The sequence below is a fragment of the Rhamphochromis sp. 'chilingali' genome, assembly GCF_963969265.1.
Source record: "Rhamphochromis sp. 'chilingali' genome assembly, chromosome: 9".
Lineage (NCBI taxonomy): Eukaryota > Metazoa > Chordata > Actinopteri > Cichliformes > Cichlidae > Rhamphochromis > Rhamphochromis sp. 'chilingali'.
Genome location: NC_137936.1, coordinates 35408792 through 35429616, shown reverse-complemented (window position 1 = coordinate 35429616; position 20825 = coordinate 35408792). Strand labels below are relative to the sequence as shown.

Sequence of the window (20825 nt, the reverse complement as noted above, 5' to 3'; positions counted from 1 at the left end):
ATATCCACAAATGTATTATTATTATTATTATTATTATTATTATTATTATTATTATTATTATTATTATTATTATTATTATTATTATTATTATTATGTGTACAGCAGGTCGTGAGGAGGTCTGCAGCCGCTGTAACCTGCTGGCTGGTGGTGTCACGGCTGCTCTTTTCATCTCGCAGCACACTTCATCAGACAGTGCGGAGCGCAGATCAGAGGAGGGCTGCAGCCCGCTGATAACAGCCTCTGTCATTAACTCCTTCATTCAGGCCAAGGGAAAGCGGCCATTTTCGTTCCCACAGCTGGAAGTTTAAAGGGAAAAAAGGCACACAAAGGCGCGTTTGCCTCGTATTTTCTGATTCAAACGCACTGATTTAAGCTTTTAATGCTGATGCACAGGCCCGATAAAGAGCAGGCCTGCACTCCAGTCTGAGCCAGTCAGCGCGATCGTCGTGATGCAGTTTGGCTCCGGGGTGGATTTGGCTTGACACCGTTCAATTCTGCTACAGAGAGAAGAAAAATACATCTTTCTAGCTATTTTGCTAAAAGGTTTACATCACGCGATTCATTTGAAGCAAAATGGTTAATTATAGTTTAATATAATGGCTCTTAATAGTTATGGAGTGTTAAAAAATACTGGGAAAAAACAGTTTGATATTGTCTGATTTTGTGGTTGCTGTTTGCTGATGGCCAACTGGAGATGAGTCAGCTGTATTTCTAGGGAGATGCATTTCTGGTCTTATCGGGTTACAAGCTATTGAAGAACCCAACGTGAAAGCTTTTAATAGGCCGCATTATTTATTCTCAGGTCCAAGTAAATGCTCTCCCAATGGAACTCACACAGACAGCAATGCAGCACACTGTCTGTTAGTTCAGGCTTCTTTTTTGCTTTTTTCTCGTACCGAGCAAGGCCCCGGCTTTGTGTTACGGCGATGAACTCTGATACTGCAGCCTGAGGAAACACTGAGCATGGTGTGCACATCGCACAAAGTGCTAGTGACAAGGCAATGTCAACAAACCGTTTACAGCAATTTGAGCCTTTGTTACCGCCTCACTTAACCTACATTTACAAAAACAAATAAAAGCCGAAGGATTTCAAGCATTTTTTGTAAAGATGAGGAGAACTCAGATCAGCCAAAAGTTAAAATAAGGATATTTATTAATTCTACTTACGGTATGTTTAGAAGATAGTTTGTTGGCACCCAAATAAAATATCAGACCCAATCATCTGGGTTTAATTCAGGCTGACATATCACTGTCACGTTTTTTATGTTCAAACTACGTATTTTATTTTCTTAATGAATAAATCTCGCAGCGAAATATAGTTTTCTTAAAGGGAGCATCGCCACGGGTCAGACTGTAACATCACAGATGCAAAATCATGAATGAGTGAATGTGAGTGAATGAATGAGTATGCTGAATGAAGGCTTCAGCCTGCAATAGAGCCACTAAATGAGCTGCGGGTTTCAAACACAAGCTCAAATTCTACGTCTTACCACCTTTTAGCAAAGACAAAACGCGCGAGATCACATCCCCTGATCAATTAATCAACCCCAAAGCGATGTTTGAAACCCCGATCCAGGTAATCCCAGAAACAATTAAGTTAACTATTACGCTGCTCCGCGTCCTTTTCTTCTTAAAAAGAAATGACATTTGATAAAAGAAGAAATAATTACACCTTTTATTCCTACATCATACAATCTGGTCCGGAGAGCTTGGGGTTTCGTCAAATTTCAGCTTCCTTTTATATGGGTAAAGTTATGCAAGGTTTGAGGCCCCCGGAATGCCATTGGTTGTTGGGATGAGGTATTATAGATTATGGGTTGGGGGTGGTGGGGGTACTGCAAGCACCTCCCCTAGAAATGCAGCAAATCTCTCCCGTTTTCTCCTGGTGGGGCACTGGGAGGGCTGGAGACGTGCTTTGCATTGGCAGGCTGGTGAGGACACGTGTCTCCTCCCTGCCTCCCCCCCGGGCTCCACGGTACCGCATTGGCATCAGTAAAGGCACCTGAAAGACGAGAAGTAACTCCTGGAAGCGCTGCCTGCCACCTTATAACCCAAAAGAAAGCGATCTTACAGGCCTGCAAGAACCTGTGGCTCGCCTTTTGTCGTGCGTAAAGCTTTTGCGCACGCCGCTGAACTGCCTCAGAGACTGAGAAGGTGCGCTACGCGTCGAGCATCAGAGCGCAGTGCCAAGATGCAGAAACGGAGCAGCGACGTCTGAAGGTGACATGAACCTGGGGATAACGACAGGCTGCAGACGAGCAGTGACTAAAAAGTGGAGATAGCAACTGAAAACCGACGGTGTCTTCAACCAACATTTGCGCTTTCCTTCGTGGCTTTATCTAATGCAGAGAATCAAGAGCTGCAATCCAAAGTAGCCTCATTTTTTTTACTGACTGGAGGAGACAAACACTAATTAAGCTGCAGACAGTTCGGAATCCGGAGAGGTTCGAAAAATGGCGACGTTAATCAGAAGCAAGCTTTCCAATAAACTGACAAATGCAGCCACGGCTGTGTCCAACAAATCCCAGGCAAAGGTGAGCGGGATGTTCGCCAGGATGGGGTTTCAGGCCGCCACCGACGAAGAGGCTCTGGGTTTCGCCGCCTGCGATGACCTGGACTACGACCACCGGCAAGGCATGCAGATGGACATTTTAACATCCGATGAAATGGGGGGAGAGGGGAGCGGAGATGGAGGCGCACTGGATGGGGACAGCCACTACCAGAGGGACGGCACCGGTCCACCGCACTCTGCCTCAAAGGACGGAGATCCGACGAACGAGTTGACCGAAGTCAGACCAAAAATCACCGCTTGGGAGGCGGGCTGGAACGTCACGAACGCAATCCAGGTAAAAACGCACCCCCTCCACGGATTGTTCTGGGTTCCAAATGGTTGAGCCGCTTCCGAAGCATCCGAGAAATTCGAGATAAATAAATATCTACGAACACATCAAAATAATTATACACAAAGAAAAAAAATCAGCAGGCTTTTCCCTTTGAAGCAACTTTGTGAAGTGGCTGGTTTTTAAATTAAAGTCTGGCAAATATCCACTTTCTTTAAACCTTTTAAGTGCGTTCTCATGATCTCTGATCACAACAGTGCAGAGATTTTTTAGACGTTTATGCGCTATAAAGGGGGGGGATAGTTGATGCCCTGGCCCCCTCCTTTTCTCGACATGCACATTCTTTGTCTGGAGTAATGTGCTGTGTAGCTGTTGCACGTCCCCGATAAATGCTCTCACAATACTCCGCGTGGGAATAAATAAGTGGATGGAGGAATTTTTGTGTAGACTCTAGAATAAAAAGAAAACCAAAACCTGCATTTTAAAAATGTTTTATAATTTTGTTTATATTAAAATCTAAATCCAGCTAAGTTAAAAGTAAGAATAACACTGTAGTTATGCAGGAAAATTGGTTTTATGATCAAGTCCAAGTGACATTTTAGACTAAAACCATAAAGACGCGGCTGAAAAATATGAAATTTCAGTGTGTGTGCAAAAAGCTGCATTTCGAAAAAGTATTTATTTTTTATTTTATCTTTTCATGTGGGGAAAAAAAATCACCACTTTAAAGTGGAGCATTTACTCGAGAGAGCCTGTGTGTACGCGTGCGCGCGTGTGTGTGGAGGCTATGCGACAAAAATCCCTCTAGACGCAATCCTTTTTATGCTTTATCGGGGCTGTGGTCGCGGCAGTCACCCTGACGTCAGAGTGTGTCTCCTCCAGCTCGTGATGACGTCAGAAGCGGGCAGATGCGCTCAAAGCCAAGTGGAAAACCCACAACATGAAAAGGGGAGTGAGATTCACTGAAGGGTCGGGCAGAGCAGCCTCAAAGCACACATTAAAACATCATCTAGTTACACGAATAAAAAATACTATGATAAGAAAAATAATTAATGATTAAATTAATACTTTTCATTTAACAACTTAATATAGCGCACAGCCTAATATTAGCGATGCTTTATTTGTCTGTGTTTGTAGGGGATGTTCGTTCTGGGCCTGCCCTACGCCATCCTGCACGGAGGATACCTCGGACTCTTTCTCATTATTTTCGCCGCTGTGGTGTGCTGCTACACGGGGAAAATCCTCATTGCCTGCCTGTACGAGGAGGACGAAGACGGACAGCTCGTCCGTGTGAGGGATTCTTATGTGGACATTGCCAACGCTTGCTGCGCGCCCAGATTCCCGTCTCTAGGTGGCCATATCGTGAATGTAGCCCAAATCATAGAGCTAGTGATGACTTGCATCCTGTACGTGGTGGTCAGCGGTAATCTCATGTACAACAGCTTCCCCAACATGCCAATTTCCCAGAAGTCCTGGGCCATCATCGCCACCGCTGCTCTCCTCCCCTGCGCCTTTCTCAAGAACCTGAAAGCCGTCTCCAAGTTCAGCTTGCTTTGCACGTTAGCCCACTTTGTCATTAACGTCCTCGTTATAGCGTACTGCCTCTCCAGAGCGAGGGACTGGGCCTGGGACAAGGTGAAGTTTTACATCGATGTCAAGAAATTCCCCATCTCCATTGGGATTATTGTGTTCAGCTACACCTCGCAGATCTTCCTGCCGTCTCTGGAGGGGAACATGCAGAAACCGAGCGAGTTTCACTGCATGATGAACTGGACTCACATCGCTGCCTGCATCCTCAAGGGTCTATTCGCCCTGGTGGCCTACCTGACCTGGGCTGATGAAACCAAGGAGGTCATCACAGACAACCTGCCCCCAACCATCCGAGCTGTCGTCAACCTCTTCCTCGTGTCCAAAGCTTTGCTGTCGTATCCGCTGCCGTTTTTCGCTGCTGTCGAGGTATTAGAGAAAACATTTTTCAACGAAGGGGGACGCGCCTACTTTCCAGATTGCTACGGAGGCGATGGACGCCTAAAGTCCTGGGGACTCACTCTCCGATGTAGCCTTGTTGTGTTCACCCTGCTCATGGCGATCTATGTGCCACATTTCGCCCTCCTCATGGGCCTCACCGGCAGCCTGACGGGCGCAGGCCTTTGCTTTCTGCTTCCCAGTCTCTTCCACCTCAAGCTTTTATGGAGAAAGCTGCTATGGCACCAGGTTTTCTTTGATGTCGCCATCTTTGTAATAGGAGGTATATGCAGCATATCTGGTTTCATCCACTCAATGGAGGGGCTCATAGAGGCTTTTAGATATAACATACAAGAATAATTGCAAGCCATTGCTGGAACTAGATGTTAACTGCAAGTCTCCATTTAGTGAAAAAAATAAAATAAAATAAAATAAAATTTAAAAAACACATGACTTCCTGGCGAGCGCAGTCCCTTCTGCTTAATTCATGCGTAAAAGTGCGCACAGAGCACACGCGGACATTTTCGCACTCATACAGTGCTTGCATCAGTCCACACACACACACACACACACACACACACACACACACACACACACACACACACACACACACACACACACACACACACACACACACACACACACACACACACACACACACAGTTGGTGGCAGTGAGGGAATCTAATGCATCCACGACACACTTTAGCCTACGGACAATACATGTTGTATAAATATGCCAACAAGAGTACATATACATATTTTCCAGTGGAGTGAACGTTTACAATATCGACCTTAAAACAAAATTGCAAAAAGGGCAGTTCGCCTTTTCGTCGCTCTTGTGGTGCTTCCCCACACGAGACTTCACTTCATGTAACGCTCGAGTTTGTGATGGACGGACTTGTTGTGATTTAATGATGTTTAAGATGTTTTAAAGGGATTAAAACACACGCGCGCGCACACACGCAACACCACTTCTTTTTTTTTAGGTGATTCGCAATTTGACTGCGGGCTTTGAGTGTGGCATTAAACCCAAAATCGAACGCCTGTGCATCTAAAAGATAAAATAAGACAACGGCAATAAGAGATAGAAACACACGACGGCGTAAAGACGATAAAAAGTAATTGTGAAGTTTCCTGAGAAATACGCAAAAATTGACTTTCCCCGATTATTTAATATTCTGGCAATGCAAAATATCAGAGAGTACACAGCAGCTAAACAAACTATGCATTGAATGTATGATATTTTAGACACAAATACATTGAAACTGGGAAGTGGAAATTTAAGAATCCTTTAATTTTCGGTTCATCCTCGTGTAATAGTAACGCTTTGTTGATAGGCCTGGTTTGTTTTTTTTCTTCGATATTTACTTTAATTCACTTTTCAATCGGCAATAACGTCCAGCCCCACAGATCTCAGCAACACGGGGAGTATTAAATGAAATAATACACACACATAAGAAATAGAACGAAAACACGCACATGCACGCACACACACGCGGCCTGTTCGTTTTTTATTTCTAATTAATTTTGAAAATCTCATGTCTCGGAAAAAAAAAATTCGGTGTCTGAAAATCTAAAAGAGAGAGATCGTTAAAGAGGAAAATGTGCATACAGACATTTTTCATTCTGTGCAATCCAATGGGTCCTGTGGAAATGTTATAAAACCGTATGTGTAGTGTGTTATTGTGGTTTCAAAAAGATGGAATGTATATCTCAAAGTCGTTATCATATATCGTGAAAATTAATATTAAAGAATAAAGAAATAAGTGAAATTATATTGTAAAAATGTGTGTGGTTTTATGTAAAACGAGAATCGGTCAGAACATGTATTTTTTTCTCTATAATAAAAGATAGAAAACGATGGTTAGTCGCATTCATATTTGTTAAATTCAAACTGAGGTTCAACGCGCAGAGTTAAGACTGCGCAGGCCCGTGACTTAGAAAAATAACCATATAATGTGTGTGCGAGTGAGTGAGAGGAGGGTATGTGGTCATACTACTACTACTACACAATCCGATTACCGTTTCAGCTCCACCCGTCATAGACCTGAGTCTGCAGAGACATCCACAGCGCGCACGTTTTCCACCAGGCCTCACATTCCTGCGTGTTCACATAAAATGTCGACAGATTTTCTGCTGCAGGCACTCATCAGGGCCTCATGGCCGACCTGTTTATCCACTCTGTTGATTTTATCCCGCCTCCTCTCAAGCTGTCAAGTTTCAACTTTACCAAGTGCGCCATACTAGTCAGTCAGGTATGGATTTTCCTTATAGCGCGGAACCCATCAAAATGAGTGCGCATTTAAAGGCGGGGTTACTGCAGAAAACAGGTTTTACAAAGCTCACTAGCTTGAATGTGATTTACGGCTCTCAAAAGGTGGAGATGCTTCACAGGTTTAACTGCAGACAAAAACAAAAATGAAAAGAAAAAGGCTTAGTTTGGTTTCAAGGTGTAATAGAAAACAAACAAAACTCCATCACGCATCAGTATTTTAAGTGAGCCACCCTAGAGAGCATGACATTATAGAACCAGAATTTACGGAATGTATGGGTTGAAAATATTAACGAAAACAACGAATTTTGTTACTAAAAATGAGTCTGATCGTCCCGTGATGATCTCAGTGACACATGGCAGGGGAGCCCCCTAGTGGACACAAACTGAAAATACTAGCTGGAAGCAGAGAGACTTATTGACTCCATTTCTTAAAATCTTTTCACAATAGCACGAGTTCTTTCGTGACCATTCCGGGACAAAACTACATTATTTTTTACTGTAAACATTAAAAGACAGCAGGTCACAGTTGTTCTTGATGCTTTATTAAATACAACTTTGAAATAAGCTGTATAACCATGCTGAGGCACTCCATCCACAGCTGTGGCTCAGGAGGCAAATTATCTACAGATTCAGTCCCAGCTCTTACATTATGCTTGTCAGATGGTCTTTGGCCAAAAGTACAGTGGGGCAAAAAAGTATTTAGTCAGCCACCGATTGTGCAAGTTCCCCCACCTAAAATGATGACAGAGGTCAGTAATTTGCACCAGAGGTACACTTCAACTGTGAGAGACAGAATGTGAAAAAAAAAAATCCATGAATCCACATGGTAGGATTTGTAAAGAATTTATTCGTAAATCAGGGTGGAAAATAAGTATTTGGTCAATAACAAAAATACAACTCAATACTTTGTAACATAACCTTTGTTGGCAATAACAGAGGTCAAACGTTTACTATAGGTCTTTACCAGGTTTGCACACACAGTAGCTGGTATTTTGGCCCATTCCTCCAAGCAGATCTTCTCGAGAGCAGTGATGTTTTGGGGCTGTCGCCGAGCAACACGGACTTTCAACTCCCGCCACAGATTTTCTATGGGGTTGAGGTCTGGAGACTGGCTAGGCCACTCCAGGACTTTCAAATGCTTTTTACGGAGCCACTCCTTTGTTGTCCGGGCGGTGTGTTTTGGATCATTGTCATGTTGGAAGACCCAGCCTCGTTTCATCTTCAAAGTTCTCACTGATGGAAGGTGGTTTTGGCTCAAAATCTCACGATACATGGCCCCATTCATTCTGTCCTTAACACGGATCAGTCGTCCTGTCCCCTTGGCAGAAAAACAGCCCCATAGCATGATGTTTCCACCCCCATGCTTCACAGTAGGTATGGTGTTCTTGGGATGCAACTCAGTATTCTTCTTCCTCCAAACACGACGAGTTGAGTTTATACCAAAAAGTTCTACTTTGGTTTCATCTGACCACATGACATTCTCCCAATCCTCTGCTGTATCATCCATGTGCTCTCTGGCAAACTTCAGACGGGCCTGGACATGCACTGGCTTCAGCAGCGGAACACGTCTGGCACTGCGGGATTTGATTCCCTGCCGTTGTAGTGTGTTACTGATGGTGACCTTTGTTACTTTGGTCCCAGCTCTCTGCAGGTCATTCACCAGGTCCCCCCGTGTGGTTCTGGGATCTTTGCTCACCGTTCTCATGATCATTTTGACCCCACGGGATGAGATCTTGCGTGGAGCCCCAGATCGAGGGAGATTATCAGTGGTCTTGTATGTCTTCCATTTTCTGATGATTGCTCCCACAGTTGATTTTTTCACACCAAGCTGCTTGCCTATTGTAGATTCACTCTTGCCAGTCTGGTGCAGGTCTACAATACTTTTCCTGGTGTCCTTCGAAAGCTCTTTGGTCTTGGCCATGGCGGAGTTTGGAGTCTGACTGTTTGAGGCTGTGGACAGGTGTCTTTTATACAGATGATGAGTTCAAACAGGTGCCATTCATACAGGTAACGAGTGGGGGATAGAAAAGCTTCTTACAGAAGACGTTACAGGTCTGTGAGAGACAGAGATTTTCCTTGTTTGAGGTGACCAAATACTTATTTTCCACCCTGATTTACGAATAAATTCTTTACAAATCCTACCATGTGGATTCATGGATTTTTTTTTTTCACATTCTGTCTCTCACAGTTGAAGTGTACCTCTGGTGAAAATTACTGACCTCTGTCATCATTTTAAGTGGGGGAACTTGCACAATCGGTGGCTGACTAAATACTTTTTTGCCCCACTGTATAACTGAATTCCAAATTGCTTGCAGGCCCACTGAAGGCAGCATGTAGTAAAAAGTTGGTTGCTTATTGAGTAGAAAAGCTCTACAGACTGTGTCAGAGAATCCTAAATAAAAGTGTGAATTTCACAACAGGAAAGAACAAAACATCATGGTCAAGACAGGTCAGCAAACCTTTAACATGTTTTTCATATTTGGCACATGCAGTTTTAATCTGTGACTTATTGAAATTAAAGTCAATTCCACTTATTTAGGACTCACACACACTCCCTCAAAACAAATATCTAACCAATCCAGTTACCACAGACCCACAAGTCACACTTACATTACAAATAAATGAAACAGGAACTTTTCATAAATGACAAATTCTTCTACCAGCTCCCTGTGCAGCCTGGACACAGCTGGAGGTGTATGAAGTCGATGAGAGCGCCTCACTCAAACGTCAGTGTGAAGACAGGTTACTGAGTAAAATAACTGAGCCTGAAACACAAAAACTGTTAAATACACACTGGACAAATTCCAGAGTGAGAGTCTTTGATGATAATTTATTTTTCAATTTCAAGTAACGACGTTTTAGAAAAGCTCAGTAAAACTCTCATAATTCTGCAGACAGTAAAATATTTACAGGAAACAGAATGCCACAGAAAGAAAGTTCAGGTAAGACAGAAAACATTAAGTTTAAAAAAAAAAAAAACAAATATAGCTAAGTGGCTCAAAATATTTGCAAACCAAAATACTGTTCCACCAAGTGGTTTTAAAGTCAGAGATAGAAGCAGATTTTCATACATCAGCTACACCCTCGTGTTTATCTTGTACAGTCTCCATCAGACGTGCGGTCGTACATAGAGACCAGTCACTGGCTGGGCTCTTCACTGTTTAAGGTTGTTGGCTTCTTGGTCGAGTACTCGACCACCCAGGGGTGGGACAGGACTCCCTGGATGGGCAGTCTGTGCATAGGGTTGTGCTTCAGCAGCCTGGCAACCAAGTCTTTAGCTCCAGCACTGATAGTGGCCTGTGGTGGGTAAGAGTACTCCACCTGGAGGTCAAAGACAGAAAATGGGAATAAATATTCAACTTTTGAGAGAAGCCGTAGAGCATTTCTGTACTGTGGTGGTGTCATACCCTTGAAATCCTGCGGTAGGTCTCCTCGTGGGTTTTTGCTTCAAATGGGGGTTTTCCAACCAGGAACTCGTAGCAAAGGACCCCGAGACTCCACAGGTCCACTTTCTCGTCATGAGTTTTCCCCTCAATCATCTCTGGAGGTAAGTAGTCCAGTGTCCCACACAGAGTGGACCTCCTGAAGAAAAGAGAAAAAAAAATGTTTGTTCTCTTTAATGATATACAATTTCTTACCTGTGTAGGCTAAATCATTTCCATAGTTTCACCTTCAACATGATTAAAAACGAAAAAGTTGCATGAACATACCTGGAGGACGGGGTGTGAACAGACCAGCCGAAATCCGCGATCTTGAGCTCCCCATTGGCCCCCAGTAACAGGTTCTCTGGTTTGATGTCCCTGTGGATCACCTTTTTGGTGTGGCAATAGTTGAGGGCATCTGCTAACTCCATGATGTACTAGAACAACACATTAAGCACACAAGTATTAAGCACACAACACGCATCACAGAAGAGATGCTTTAAGTGAACGTAAAACATCCTGGAAACAGGATTCTCTACAAATAAAGGGTAAAACTAGGGAAGCTCCTTAGATTATAGAACAACAAGAGTGCCGAAAAGGTCTTAACTCTGCACTCTTACCGTGGCGCTTATGTTCTCGGGAAAATGCCCACAGCGCTGGAGCTCGCTGTACAGCTCTCCCCTGGGTGCAAACTCCAGGATGAGGTACACACGAGAGGCATCGTGGAAGTAGCCATAGAGTCGCAGGATGTTCGGATGCCTGTAGGAAAATCAGGACCATTAGATATTTTGACAATCATCATTTCCAATATGTATGGACTCCCCAAACTAAACTGCTATTCATTACTATGGTAAGGGGTAATTTTACTGAAGGGAATGTGTAGTTGGCATATTTTAGTGCCATTTTTCTGTAAATGAATCCATGTGGTCATATTAAAAAAAAAGTTGGGCATATGGAAGTCCACAGAGTCTCACACTCGCCGTCTGATGATCAGATTTGTTGAGATTCAGAAACCATAGCGTGCCTGTGACGTTCTCCATATCTGAAGTAAAATCCAATCACTGAGGGAAAAGGTTTTAAACCTGACAGTGTTAACATTTAGATAAACGTGAAAACCCCACAGCATCTGAACATTTGTCTGACAGTGACATGAAGAAGAGTCTGATTTCCACAGATTAAAATAAATAAAAAATATATAATAATCAAAAAAATAAGTTATCATACTAACACAGGTCTTCCCAGCCGTACAGCAGGAGCATACCAACACAGCCAAACAGAACACAAACCACATTTACACACTTTCATATGTGATGAGCCACATTAAAGCGATGGACCCATTCATACAAGAGACAAAAGGCATTCACAGGTTAAACTCTAAAACCATACGCTGTTGCTCGTAAAGACTTAAAATCATCAATCAGCAACATAAAACCAAGCAGATATTAGTTATGGGCTAATAATGTTTACTTTGAGGTGTTCACCTCATCTGCCCACTTCTTCTTGGCTCACTTATTTGCATTTTTACCAGTCGTAAAAAAAAAAAAAAAAAAAAAAAAAAATTCCTGCAATTGAGATTCAAACGACATTTTAATACTTTATTTTCCCAAATTTAAAATTTAAAGGTCTGAATATTTGAGCAAGAACCCCACAGACACATTTACAGTCATTACAATTACGAAGAAACTAATTCAATGCAGTTATATCTAATATGAACAATGAGCACAAGCCACAGATAATCTTCCATTTTGGAACATGTGTCCTAGACTTAAAAAACAGACTTTATTATTTTTGACCCAAAACGAGTGTCTGAGCCCGTGCACAAACTCAGAAGCAGCATTTAAAGAGTTGGAGTCAGAAAGCTGTTTTTCCATAGACTTCTAAAGGACTTTTTGCAACCACATCCATCACAGTCTGCTGGCCTTCAGGAGTGCAGGGTTTGTAGGTACTTCTACATCTGCTTAATTTTTCTGACCTGGAATCTATGACTGTTTTATACCATTTGTATGAGACTCAAGACCAGGACTGGGCATCGTCACCAACATCTACAACTGATTCTATTCTGATTCGCAAGGTCCCGACTCCATTCCATTCAATTCAACTTAAGAGTCAGAAATATTATAATCATTTATCTTTGATTCGTACTGTCCAAAGAATGCTCTAAAAATGGTAAATTAAAAATATTTCATTTCAAATTACTTGAAAATTTCTCTGCAATTACAAACTCAGTGTAAATTATCTAGGTATAAAAACAAAGCTGACACCTGTGAAACTTCATCAGAAGTGCAAGCCTCACAGCTGATGCCTTTGTGTCAAAGTAGCTAATGATTAATCACAAAAATATGAAGGAGAATTTCCTGGCATGGCTTTTTATAGCAGAAAGCCACTGCTGGAACTAGTTGTTAACTACAAGTCTCCATTTAGTGGAAAAAAAACCCCCAAAAACAAACAAAGAAACAACTTCCCGGCGAGTGTAGTCCCTTCTGCTTAATTCATGTGTAAAAGCATGCACGTAGCACAAGCGGACAATTTCACATGTGATCTACTGCAAATATTAAAATAGTCACAGTACATTAAAAACAAGAAAACCATGAATCAACATACAAATTTTGCAATTTGGCAGAATTTGTAAAAGCTGAAATTTCTGCAATATGGAACAGCAGAAATATCTTGTCAGAGGTAATTTTTGGGAAAAAAACAAAACAACAGCGGCTAACAACGCTAGCTACAACTGTAGACTGGTGCAAGGGAATAATGCAGAAAATTGAGATTTTTGATGGTAAACTGATCTTGAAGTACACAGTCTTGAAGTACTGTGCAGGAAGTGTGATTTTGTTGTGGTGGAAGCAAAACAGCCAAAGTAAGAGGGAACATATTAAAATATTTTGGACCAGAAAATAGATTTTTTTTAAACTCACTCCTACTCAAGACAGTTTTGAAAAATCAGACAAGGATCCAAGATAATTTCAGTAGAATAATGCTGTTGTGCTGACTACCAAAGTCATTTTTGCTTACTTTCCCTACAATAATCAGTCACTTCAGTTTGACCCCATCTCTTTTCCCTCATCTGTAGCTCGCCTGCAGTGGGTCTATTCAATTTTTTCAATTCAATTTTATTTATATAGCGCCAAATCACAACAAAAGTCACCTCAAGGCGCTTTATATTGTCTACTCACCACAGTTTGAGAAACGCTAGTCTGGGGAGTAGTTAATTACAATTAACAGTAAAATATAATTCGACAGATGTTACCTGAGGTGAGACTGGATCTCCACTTCTCTCCTCAGCTGGTGCTCCACCCCAGCCTTCTCCAGCTGCTTTTTGAAGAGCACCTTCAGGGCCAGGATGAACTTAGTCTGTCGCTCCCTGGCGAGGTAGACATTCCCGAACTTCCCCTTTCCCAAAGGACGACCAATGTCAAAATTTTCCAGACTCCATCGTGTCCTGTGTGAGCAAAACAGCACACGGTTACAGCAAGAGCGACATAAACTTTAACCTGTCATAAAAGTATATGGATGAGACAAGGAACTACTCTTAAACGTACTTTGATGTAGAGGTTTGTGCATGATCGTTCTTGGCAGGTTTGTCTGGACAAAGAAAGAGGAGGATACATTTTAGCACCCAAAACACAGACACAAACACCATTGTTTTCCCAGTTTAGTATTACACTTACCCTGTGGCTTCTCTGGCTTTTGTGGTTCCAACTGGGGTTTGGTCAGGTTTGGTTTAGGAGCTTGCGTTTTCAGCTGCTTTTGCTGGGTGCTGGGTTTGAGCTGTGTTGCTGCATTTACATTCTGAGTAGCGGGGTTCACATTCTGATCAGCAGGGTGTGTCGACTTGACAGTAGCGGGCAGGTTTGACACTGGTTTCTGGTGACTCATAGGCCTCTGAACGCGCTGAGGTCCATTTGATACACCTAGAACTCGCTGATGCGGGGTTGGTGTGACTACAGCCTTCTGAATGGGCTGTGACTGCTGCAATACAGGAATCCGCTTGGGCCCATCACTGGTTGACTGCAAACAAACAAGATAAACAATAATAATAATTGAAAAAAGCTTCAAGCTTTTTACTTTTTTTTTTTAAAGTATTATAAATTAGCTTTACCTTGAAAAAAAAAATAGAAAAAAATTGTAATTTGAAATTCATTTCATTTCTAAATTTTCTTAACCATCTATTCAACCTAGTCTCTCACTGAGCACATCCTGGACAGGTCGCTGGTGTGTCACATGGCTAACAGAGACGGAGACAACCATATGCTCTTGCCAACGTCCAATTTAAGGTCATCAATTCTGCTCATATTATCAAGATTAACAATGCTTTTTGTGGTGTAGTCAATATGGTCAGTTTAGTTTATTTATAAGCTCATTTAAAAAAAATAACTGCTGGCTACCATCCCGTACAACTGGACGGGTAAAATACATAGGTAATAAAAATAAAATAGATTTTAAAAAGAAAAAATGAGAACATGAGTAAAGCAAGATTGAGAAAAAGTAATCCAATTAGAGTTAAAAGCCAATGATGAAAACAGGTTTTGAAAATGTCTAATGCTGGAGGGGTCCAGATGTGCAGATGCAGTTTGTTCCACTATTTAGGAGCAAAAACCCTGATCAGCTGTTTTAATCTAGGAGAACCTGCTAAGCAGATCTCAGTGATCTAATGGAAGTAGGCAAAGTTATATGGAAGCAAGAAGGTGCAAACGCATGCAATGCCTTAAAAATGATATGTGGTCTGTCTTGCACATGCCAGTTAAAAGTCAAGCTGCAGCATTTTGGACCAGTTGCAGTCAGGGTAATAGTGACAGACTGTCACCTGAAAAGTCAGGACTCTAAAAATCTGAAACTTTGAAATCTGTTTACCTTTGTGAGTTCCCTAATCTGAAGAAAAAAAAACCCCCCCAAACAAACAAGTTTTAACAACAGCATTTATCTTTTACCTCAAAAGACAAGGTTATCTAAATTAACAAACACCAATTCTATTTTAATCAGTGGATCAATACTCCTATGATCACATACAAGTGCTTAGTTCTGGCCATGTTCATTTTCACCCATCCAGCTTTGTGGGTAAATTCTCTCTTAGGTCCGTTTTTGGTGATGCATATGCCGAGTCTCTATATACACTAGATCTTCTTAATAAGCCATATAGAAAAGTGTCCAAAGACACTGGTATGCTTGGAAGCGCAAATCTAATGCCATACACAGTAATCAAGGATATTTACCAAAACAAAACAAGAAACAAAAACACACATTTAATAAAATTTTTAACCAGCCCCGGGTTTATGATGAGTTACCTTAATTTCAGGCCTTTGAAGTTTCGTGCCTTTTGGCATCTTGTGCATAGCAGTAGAGTCCATAATCTAATAAAGAAGTAAACGGAGACAGGTTTTATTCAAAGAAATTGTTAAAAACGTGATTGGAATTAAGAAAAACATGCAGTTTGTTTAACTCTTTAGTCTGTCACATTTCTTCTAGCTAAGGAGGTTGGAAGAGACGCTTTTCTTTTCAACCTCCTTAGACTACGATGACCGAGAACCTTCAAGACATTTCTTCTAGCTTAAAAAAACCAAACAAACCCAATAACAATCCTGTTTGGATATAGACGCTCTTGTATTCATGTCTGAAATAACTGTTTAAAAATGTATATACAATTTACAATGTTTATTCTGTCAGGAAGATTAACAGTAGCCATCATCGTCACGTTGTTGCCGATCAGGTAAAGTTAAATTAGCATCCACACCATAACACCACGTTAAACATCACCTTTTTGCAACAAGCTAGTTGTATAAAACCACTTACCTAAATATATTATTGCAATGACCCGATTCAGCGCTAAACGATAATTTTTCTAGAACATAAACAGGTCGAAAACAGCTCCAAGGGAGGCTAGCTAACAGCTACATCGGCCAGTAGACCACAGCTGGCGTTTGTGGCTCGCTACAAACATAAGGACTATCCACGAAGACGTTACGACAAGTCTACCTTAGTATCACTTCTTTTTTCTGAAAAATACTACATGAGTGCTAATAAAACAATAAAGTCGAAACACAAAGCTGTAGCAGTACAGAGACTGACTGAGATTGGCTAACTCTCCGAACACTGCTCGTTTAATTTCAAACGGCCCTCGGTTTAAAACCTTTAAATACAACACAGGCTGCTATTGGCTGAGGGAATGCTCAGTACTCACTCTCCATTGGCTGAGGCTATCGCGGCGGCCGGTGGAGAGTGACGTACTAACGTCGAAGTGAATCTTCCAAAACACTAGGGGGCAGTCCACAGACACTGTCAGTACAGGAACTCTTCCATACCACATGCTATTACACTTAATGATTTTATTATTACTTCAGCTGCTTGAAAAAAAAGTTTCTTCCCAAATATAAACTCAGAAAAACAAGAGTTAATCATAGTTTCATAGTATTTTCTTTCTTTTTATTACTATCAATGATATCGCTTTTGAAATCTATTTAAATTTATTATTTTTGATTCCCAGTAGATCAGAAATTACAAAACGCATTTATTTGTCTTTATATTATTATAATTATTATTGGACGACTTTCTTTAAAAAGAAAAAAAGTTAAATCAGCAACAAATATAAGGAATAAATGCAATGCTTAAGTAAATAAAAAATGCAAATTACATAATCAACTGCAAATTATAAAGCGAGTTTAGAGCCCTCCTTTTATTTGTTTGTGTTGTCTAAATAACACAAACAAATAAAGCCTTTATGTTTCTTTTTGTTTTTGCTCGTTTTAAAACTTTGGCTGGAAAATGTAAGAAAAACAACTTCTGACCCCCTCACAGATAATTATTACACAAACTAAAGGCCAGAGGTGGGACCAAGTCATTGTTTTGCAAGTCTCAAGTAAGTCTCAAGTCTTTATCCTCAAGTCTCAAGTCAAGTCTCAAGTAATGTCAGGCAAGTCAGAGTCGAGTCTCAAGTCACTGGTGTAAAAGTCCAAGTAAAGTCACAAGTCTGAAATTTTGAATTTCAAGTCCTTTCAAGTCTTAAAAAAAAAACCGAAAAAAAGCATGTTGCAGTTATATGCTAAATGTAAATATTAGACCATGTAATTTTTAAATCTGTGTTTTTCTCAACACATGACAAAATAGTGAACTTAGAAAATATACACAAATTGTGAAATTGCACCTCTTTAAAATGCAGCTCAATTAAACCTAGCTCCAAGAATAATTTTCACCGACAGTTCTGAGATAAGCTGCATGTTATTCTTGGATGCGCTTGTAGGACCGGCTTTAAAATCGCATGACAAAAATATCATACATAAATAAATGATATTTTTAAAAAAATATATAATTTAAAAAAAAACTGCATCACCAACGTAGCCTGGAAAACATTTGCTAGTTAGATGAAGTCAGCTATCTCATCGTAGCATATTTATATGCATATTTATAATTATACGCTTCTTGGAGTGAGTGCATACACTCATGAAGTTTAGTAACTTCCGGTCACTACAACAAGCCCAGGTACAGTTTACCGACGGATGGGTGCAGGACCTTGAAATGCACCGTGTAGAAAGTAAAGACCATCGTACGTATCATAAGTTTACCAGTCTCACAAATCGTCGTCATAAATACACATTCGTTAACCGTTTATTAATAGGACCTTTGAGCTCAACGGTAATTAATTAGCAGTGGAAATAATTTCTGGTAGCATCACAGAAATGTAGCAGTGACAATAATATTGTATGCTGTAATCGCACTGGACAATTAGTGATACAAAACAACTGTTTTACCCTGTGAATAAAAGTATATGTTTTTGTCAATGTACCATAATAACAGAAGCGAAACACAATATTCTGTCAGGACAATTCACTATTTATGCACAATAAACAAAGGAGCATAGCGCGACAATTTCTGTTCAGCGCCAGACTTGCTTGTAACCTATATCACCAATTATGTTAAGAAAAATGACGCATTAACTACAACAGCAGACTGACCTTTGTGGAAATGCTTGGAGCAGACTAACCTGTGAGCTGGAGGGTTCTGGGACGTTATAATTGGTCTTTGAATGGCTGCAATCCAGTCGCATCTTTGTTACTTCGGAAACATGGCTCGAACAATTTCTCTTCAACGACGTAATCCGATAACAACCGATCTCTTTACCCGTCGGCTTCCCGTGGCTGTCATGCGACCAGCTATTGCAGTTAATAACACAACAGCTTCTTGACATTTTTGTGTTTCTTTTTATCGCTGTGTGACTGGTTTCAATTGAAAGCCTGCGTGCGCTAGTACCGCTTGCCACGAGTTCCCAGAATCCTTTGCGGTTCTACCCGTGAATGACGTCACATTTTCAATCTCTATATAATATGCATGTTAAATTTTATATTTGGGGTAAAATATCAAGTCTTTTCAAGTAAACCGGTTCAAGTCCAATTCAAGTCCCAAGTCATTGGTGTAAAAGTCCAAGTCAAGTCACAAGTCTTAGAACATTATTTCAAGTCAAGTCTAAAGTCATAAAATTAATGACTCGAGTCTGACTCGAGTCCAAGTCATGTGACTCGAGTCCACACCTCTGCTAAAGGCTTATATAACCGAAAGGCTTATATAACCGAACAGCAAATGATTTATTAGAAAACTACGTGGAATTTTTTTTAATTACATGTCTTCAAACCTTTGCTAAGATGTGTATTACTAATATATGAGAAACTACATCCAGGGAGAAATAAACATTAATTAAGTGATTTCCTTTGCAAGATATCTTTGGGCATCTCTTGGTGGGTAATTAATCTAATTACGTGGTGATGAATCCAGTTTTATCAGTACCGTAGGGTCAGATATATCCAGCAAAACAGGCTTCCAAGAGATTCAGAATAATCATAGGATACTGTTATGATTTTTGTGGATTAAGAAAAGAACTTATATCCCATTTGTGGTGTTTTATTGAATTGTGCTAATGACTCAGACACAGACGATAAGGACATTTTCTCTGTTTTCAAAGATACTATGAGAATTTTATGTTGTGCAAGGGCAGCTTACATTCTTCAATATCACTGTTGCACTTCAGTGACCATTAACTATCTAACCATTAGCAGCTAACTGGCCAGAAAATGTATTGAAAGAAATCTCATTATGTCCCTGGAAGTATATGTAAATAAGAGAGCAGGGGCATGCAGATGTGATGGGTGTGAGGTTAGATCAGCCGAGGTTAAATATGATTTATTGCAGTAATCAGGGCTGCAAGACAAGTGACACCAAAGTGCACCATGCACCTGCAGTGGTGATGCCATTTTTGGTGTGCATCACCTTTTGTAAGGATAACACTGAGAATAAACTATCTGTTTATTCCGTTTGAACTGAAGAGCTTTTTATATGCTATTTATGTATTTATATGCTTAATTAGAATAAAAAGTAATACATTATAAAAGAAGAACAACTACAAGAAAACAATGTATACTGAAAAATAATATGTAAAAATCTATCAAAAAAATTGCACCTGTTGAGAAAAAAATACTAAAAACGTAATAAAACAGTACTTAATTAAACAATTTCAGTGACTTGCATACGTTTCCATTCACACTGTTCAAACTGGTTTGGTATAAAAATGTGTGTATGATGGTGTAAAACTGTTCCTTAGAACAGTATTTCTCAAACCACATGAGTGTGTGACCCATAGCCAAGGGGAGCTCAAGTAATTTTTGAAAATTTCAACACCTGTAAGAGATCTCAGCTAAGTTTGAGAGCAGGTGTTCTGGGAATCCATCCTACCTGGCAAACCATAAGGCCCATGCTTCTTTGAAGTGTATTTGCTTTTTTATTATTGTGTACTTTTTCCATACCAGATATACAGTGTTGGAAGGGGAGTAACGGAATACATGTACCGCCGTTACGTATTTAAAATACAAAATATGAGTAACTGTATTCCGTTACAGTTACCGTTTAAAAAGGTGGTATTTAGAATACAGATACTGTGTTGAAATAAATGGATTACACGGTGGTATTTGCCTGATTCATATTGTCACGGGTCAGGACGGTTTTGTTTGACAGCTATGTTCTGTTGTTCCAGCGTTATGGTGGCAGCGTTACGGTTGCCATGGTTACAGGGTGTCGCTCTCTCTGCGACTGTGTGTTTCCTGGGTGAGAGAGCGCCTTTTTGTTGTTGTTGTTGTTGTGCTAAGCTGAATGCTACAGAATGTAGCCTCATGGGCAGTGTAGTCCGTGCTGCGGGGAGAATGGACTGCCATATCCGTTATGTGTCTGTGAGCGCGAGGAGGGAGAAAAAAAGTGCGAGCTGTCACCGAGCAGAAACGGGAGCTGGAAGCATGTTAATATAATAATAACAACCACTGCAGCCAAGAAGAGTGCCTGATGAGCCCAGT

General features: G+C 40.7%; 2 protein-coding genes across 2 annotated transcripts; one reads left to right on the top strand and one right to left on the bottom strand.

Moving 5' to 3' along the window:
• Positions 1–1901: 1901 nt before the first annotated feature.
• Positions 1902–6633, top strand: slc32a1 (solute carrier family 32 member 1). Its single transcript, XM_080890728.1, has 2 exons — positions 1902–2846; positions 3978–6633. The coding sequence occupies exons 1-2, from the start codon at positions 2454–2456 to the stop codon at positions 5163–5165; spliced, it is 1581 nt and encodes a 526-aa protein (XP_080746854.1). The 5' UTR covers positions 1902–2453; the 3' UTR covers positions 5166–6633.
• Positions 6634–10170: 3537 nt separating this feature from the next.
• Positions 10171–16614, bottom strand: aurka (aurora kinase A). The gene is made up of 9 exons (XM_080891188.1): positions 16291–16614; positions 15786–15851; positions 14172–14511; positions 14043–14085; positions 13751–13942; positions 11124–11262; positions 10792–10940; positions 10489–10663; positions 10171–10402 (listed from the first exon to the last, which is right to left on the bottom strand). Exons 2-9 carry the CDS (start codon positions 15846–15848, stop codon positions 10220–10222), a joined length of 1284 nt encoding a protein of 427 aa, XP_080747314.1. The 5' UTR covers positions 15849–15851; positions 16291–16614; the 3' UTR covers positions 10171–10219.
• Positions 16615–20825: the final 4211 nt, after the last annotated feature.

Coding starts and splice junctions, on each gene's coding strand:
- slc32a1 (XM_080890728.1), top strand. CDS start 2,454: ATGGCGACGTTAATCAGAAGCAAGCTTTCCAATAAACTGACAAATGCA. Junction 2,847..3,977: donor ACGTCACGAACGCAATCCAG/GTAAAAACGCAC, acceptor CTGTGTTTGTAG/GGGATGTTCGTTCTGGGCCT.
- aurka (XM_080891188.1), bottom strand. CDS start 15,848: ATGGACTCTACTGCTATGCACAAGATGCCAAAAGGCACGAAACTTCAA. Junction 14,512..15,785: donor TTCAAAGGCCTGAAATTAAG/GTAACTCATCAT, acceptor GTTTGTTTGCAG/TCAACCAGTGATGGGCCCAA. Junction 13,943..14,042: donor GCACAAACCTCTACATCAAA/GTACGTTTAAGA, acceptor TTGCTCACACAG/GACACGATGGAGTCTGGAAA.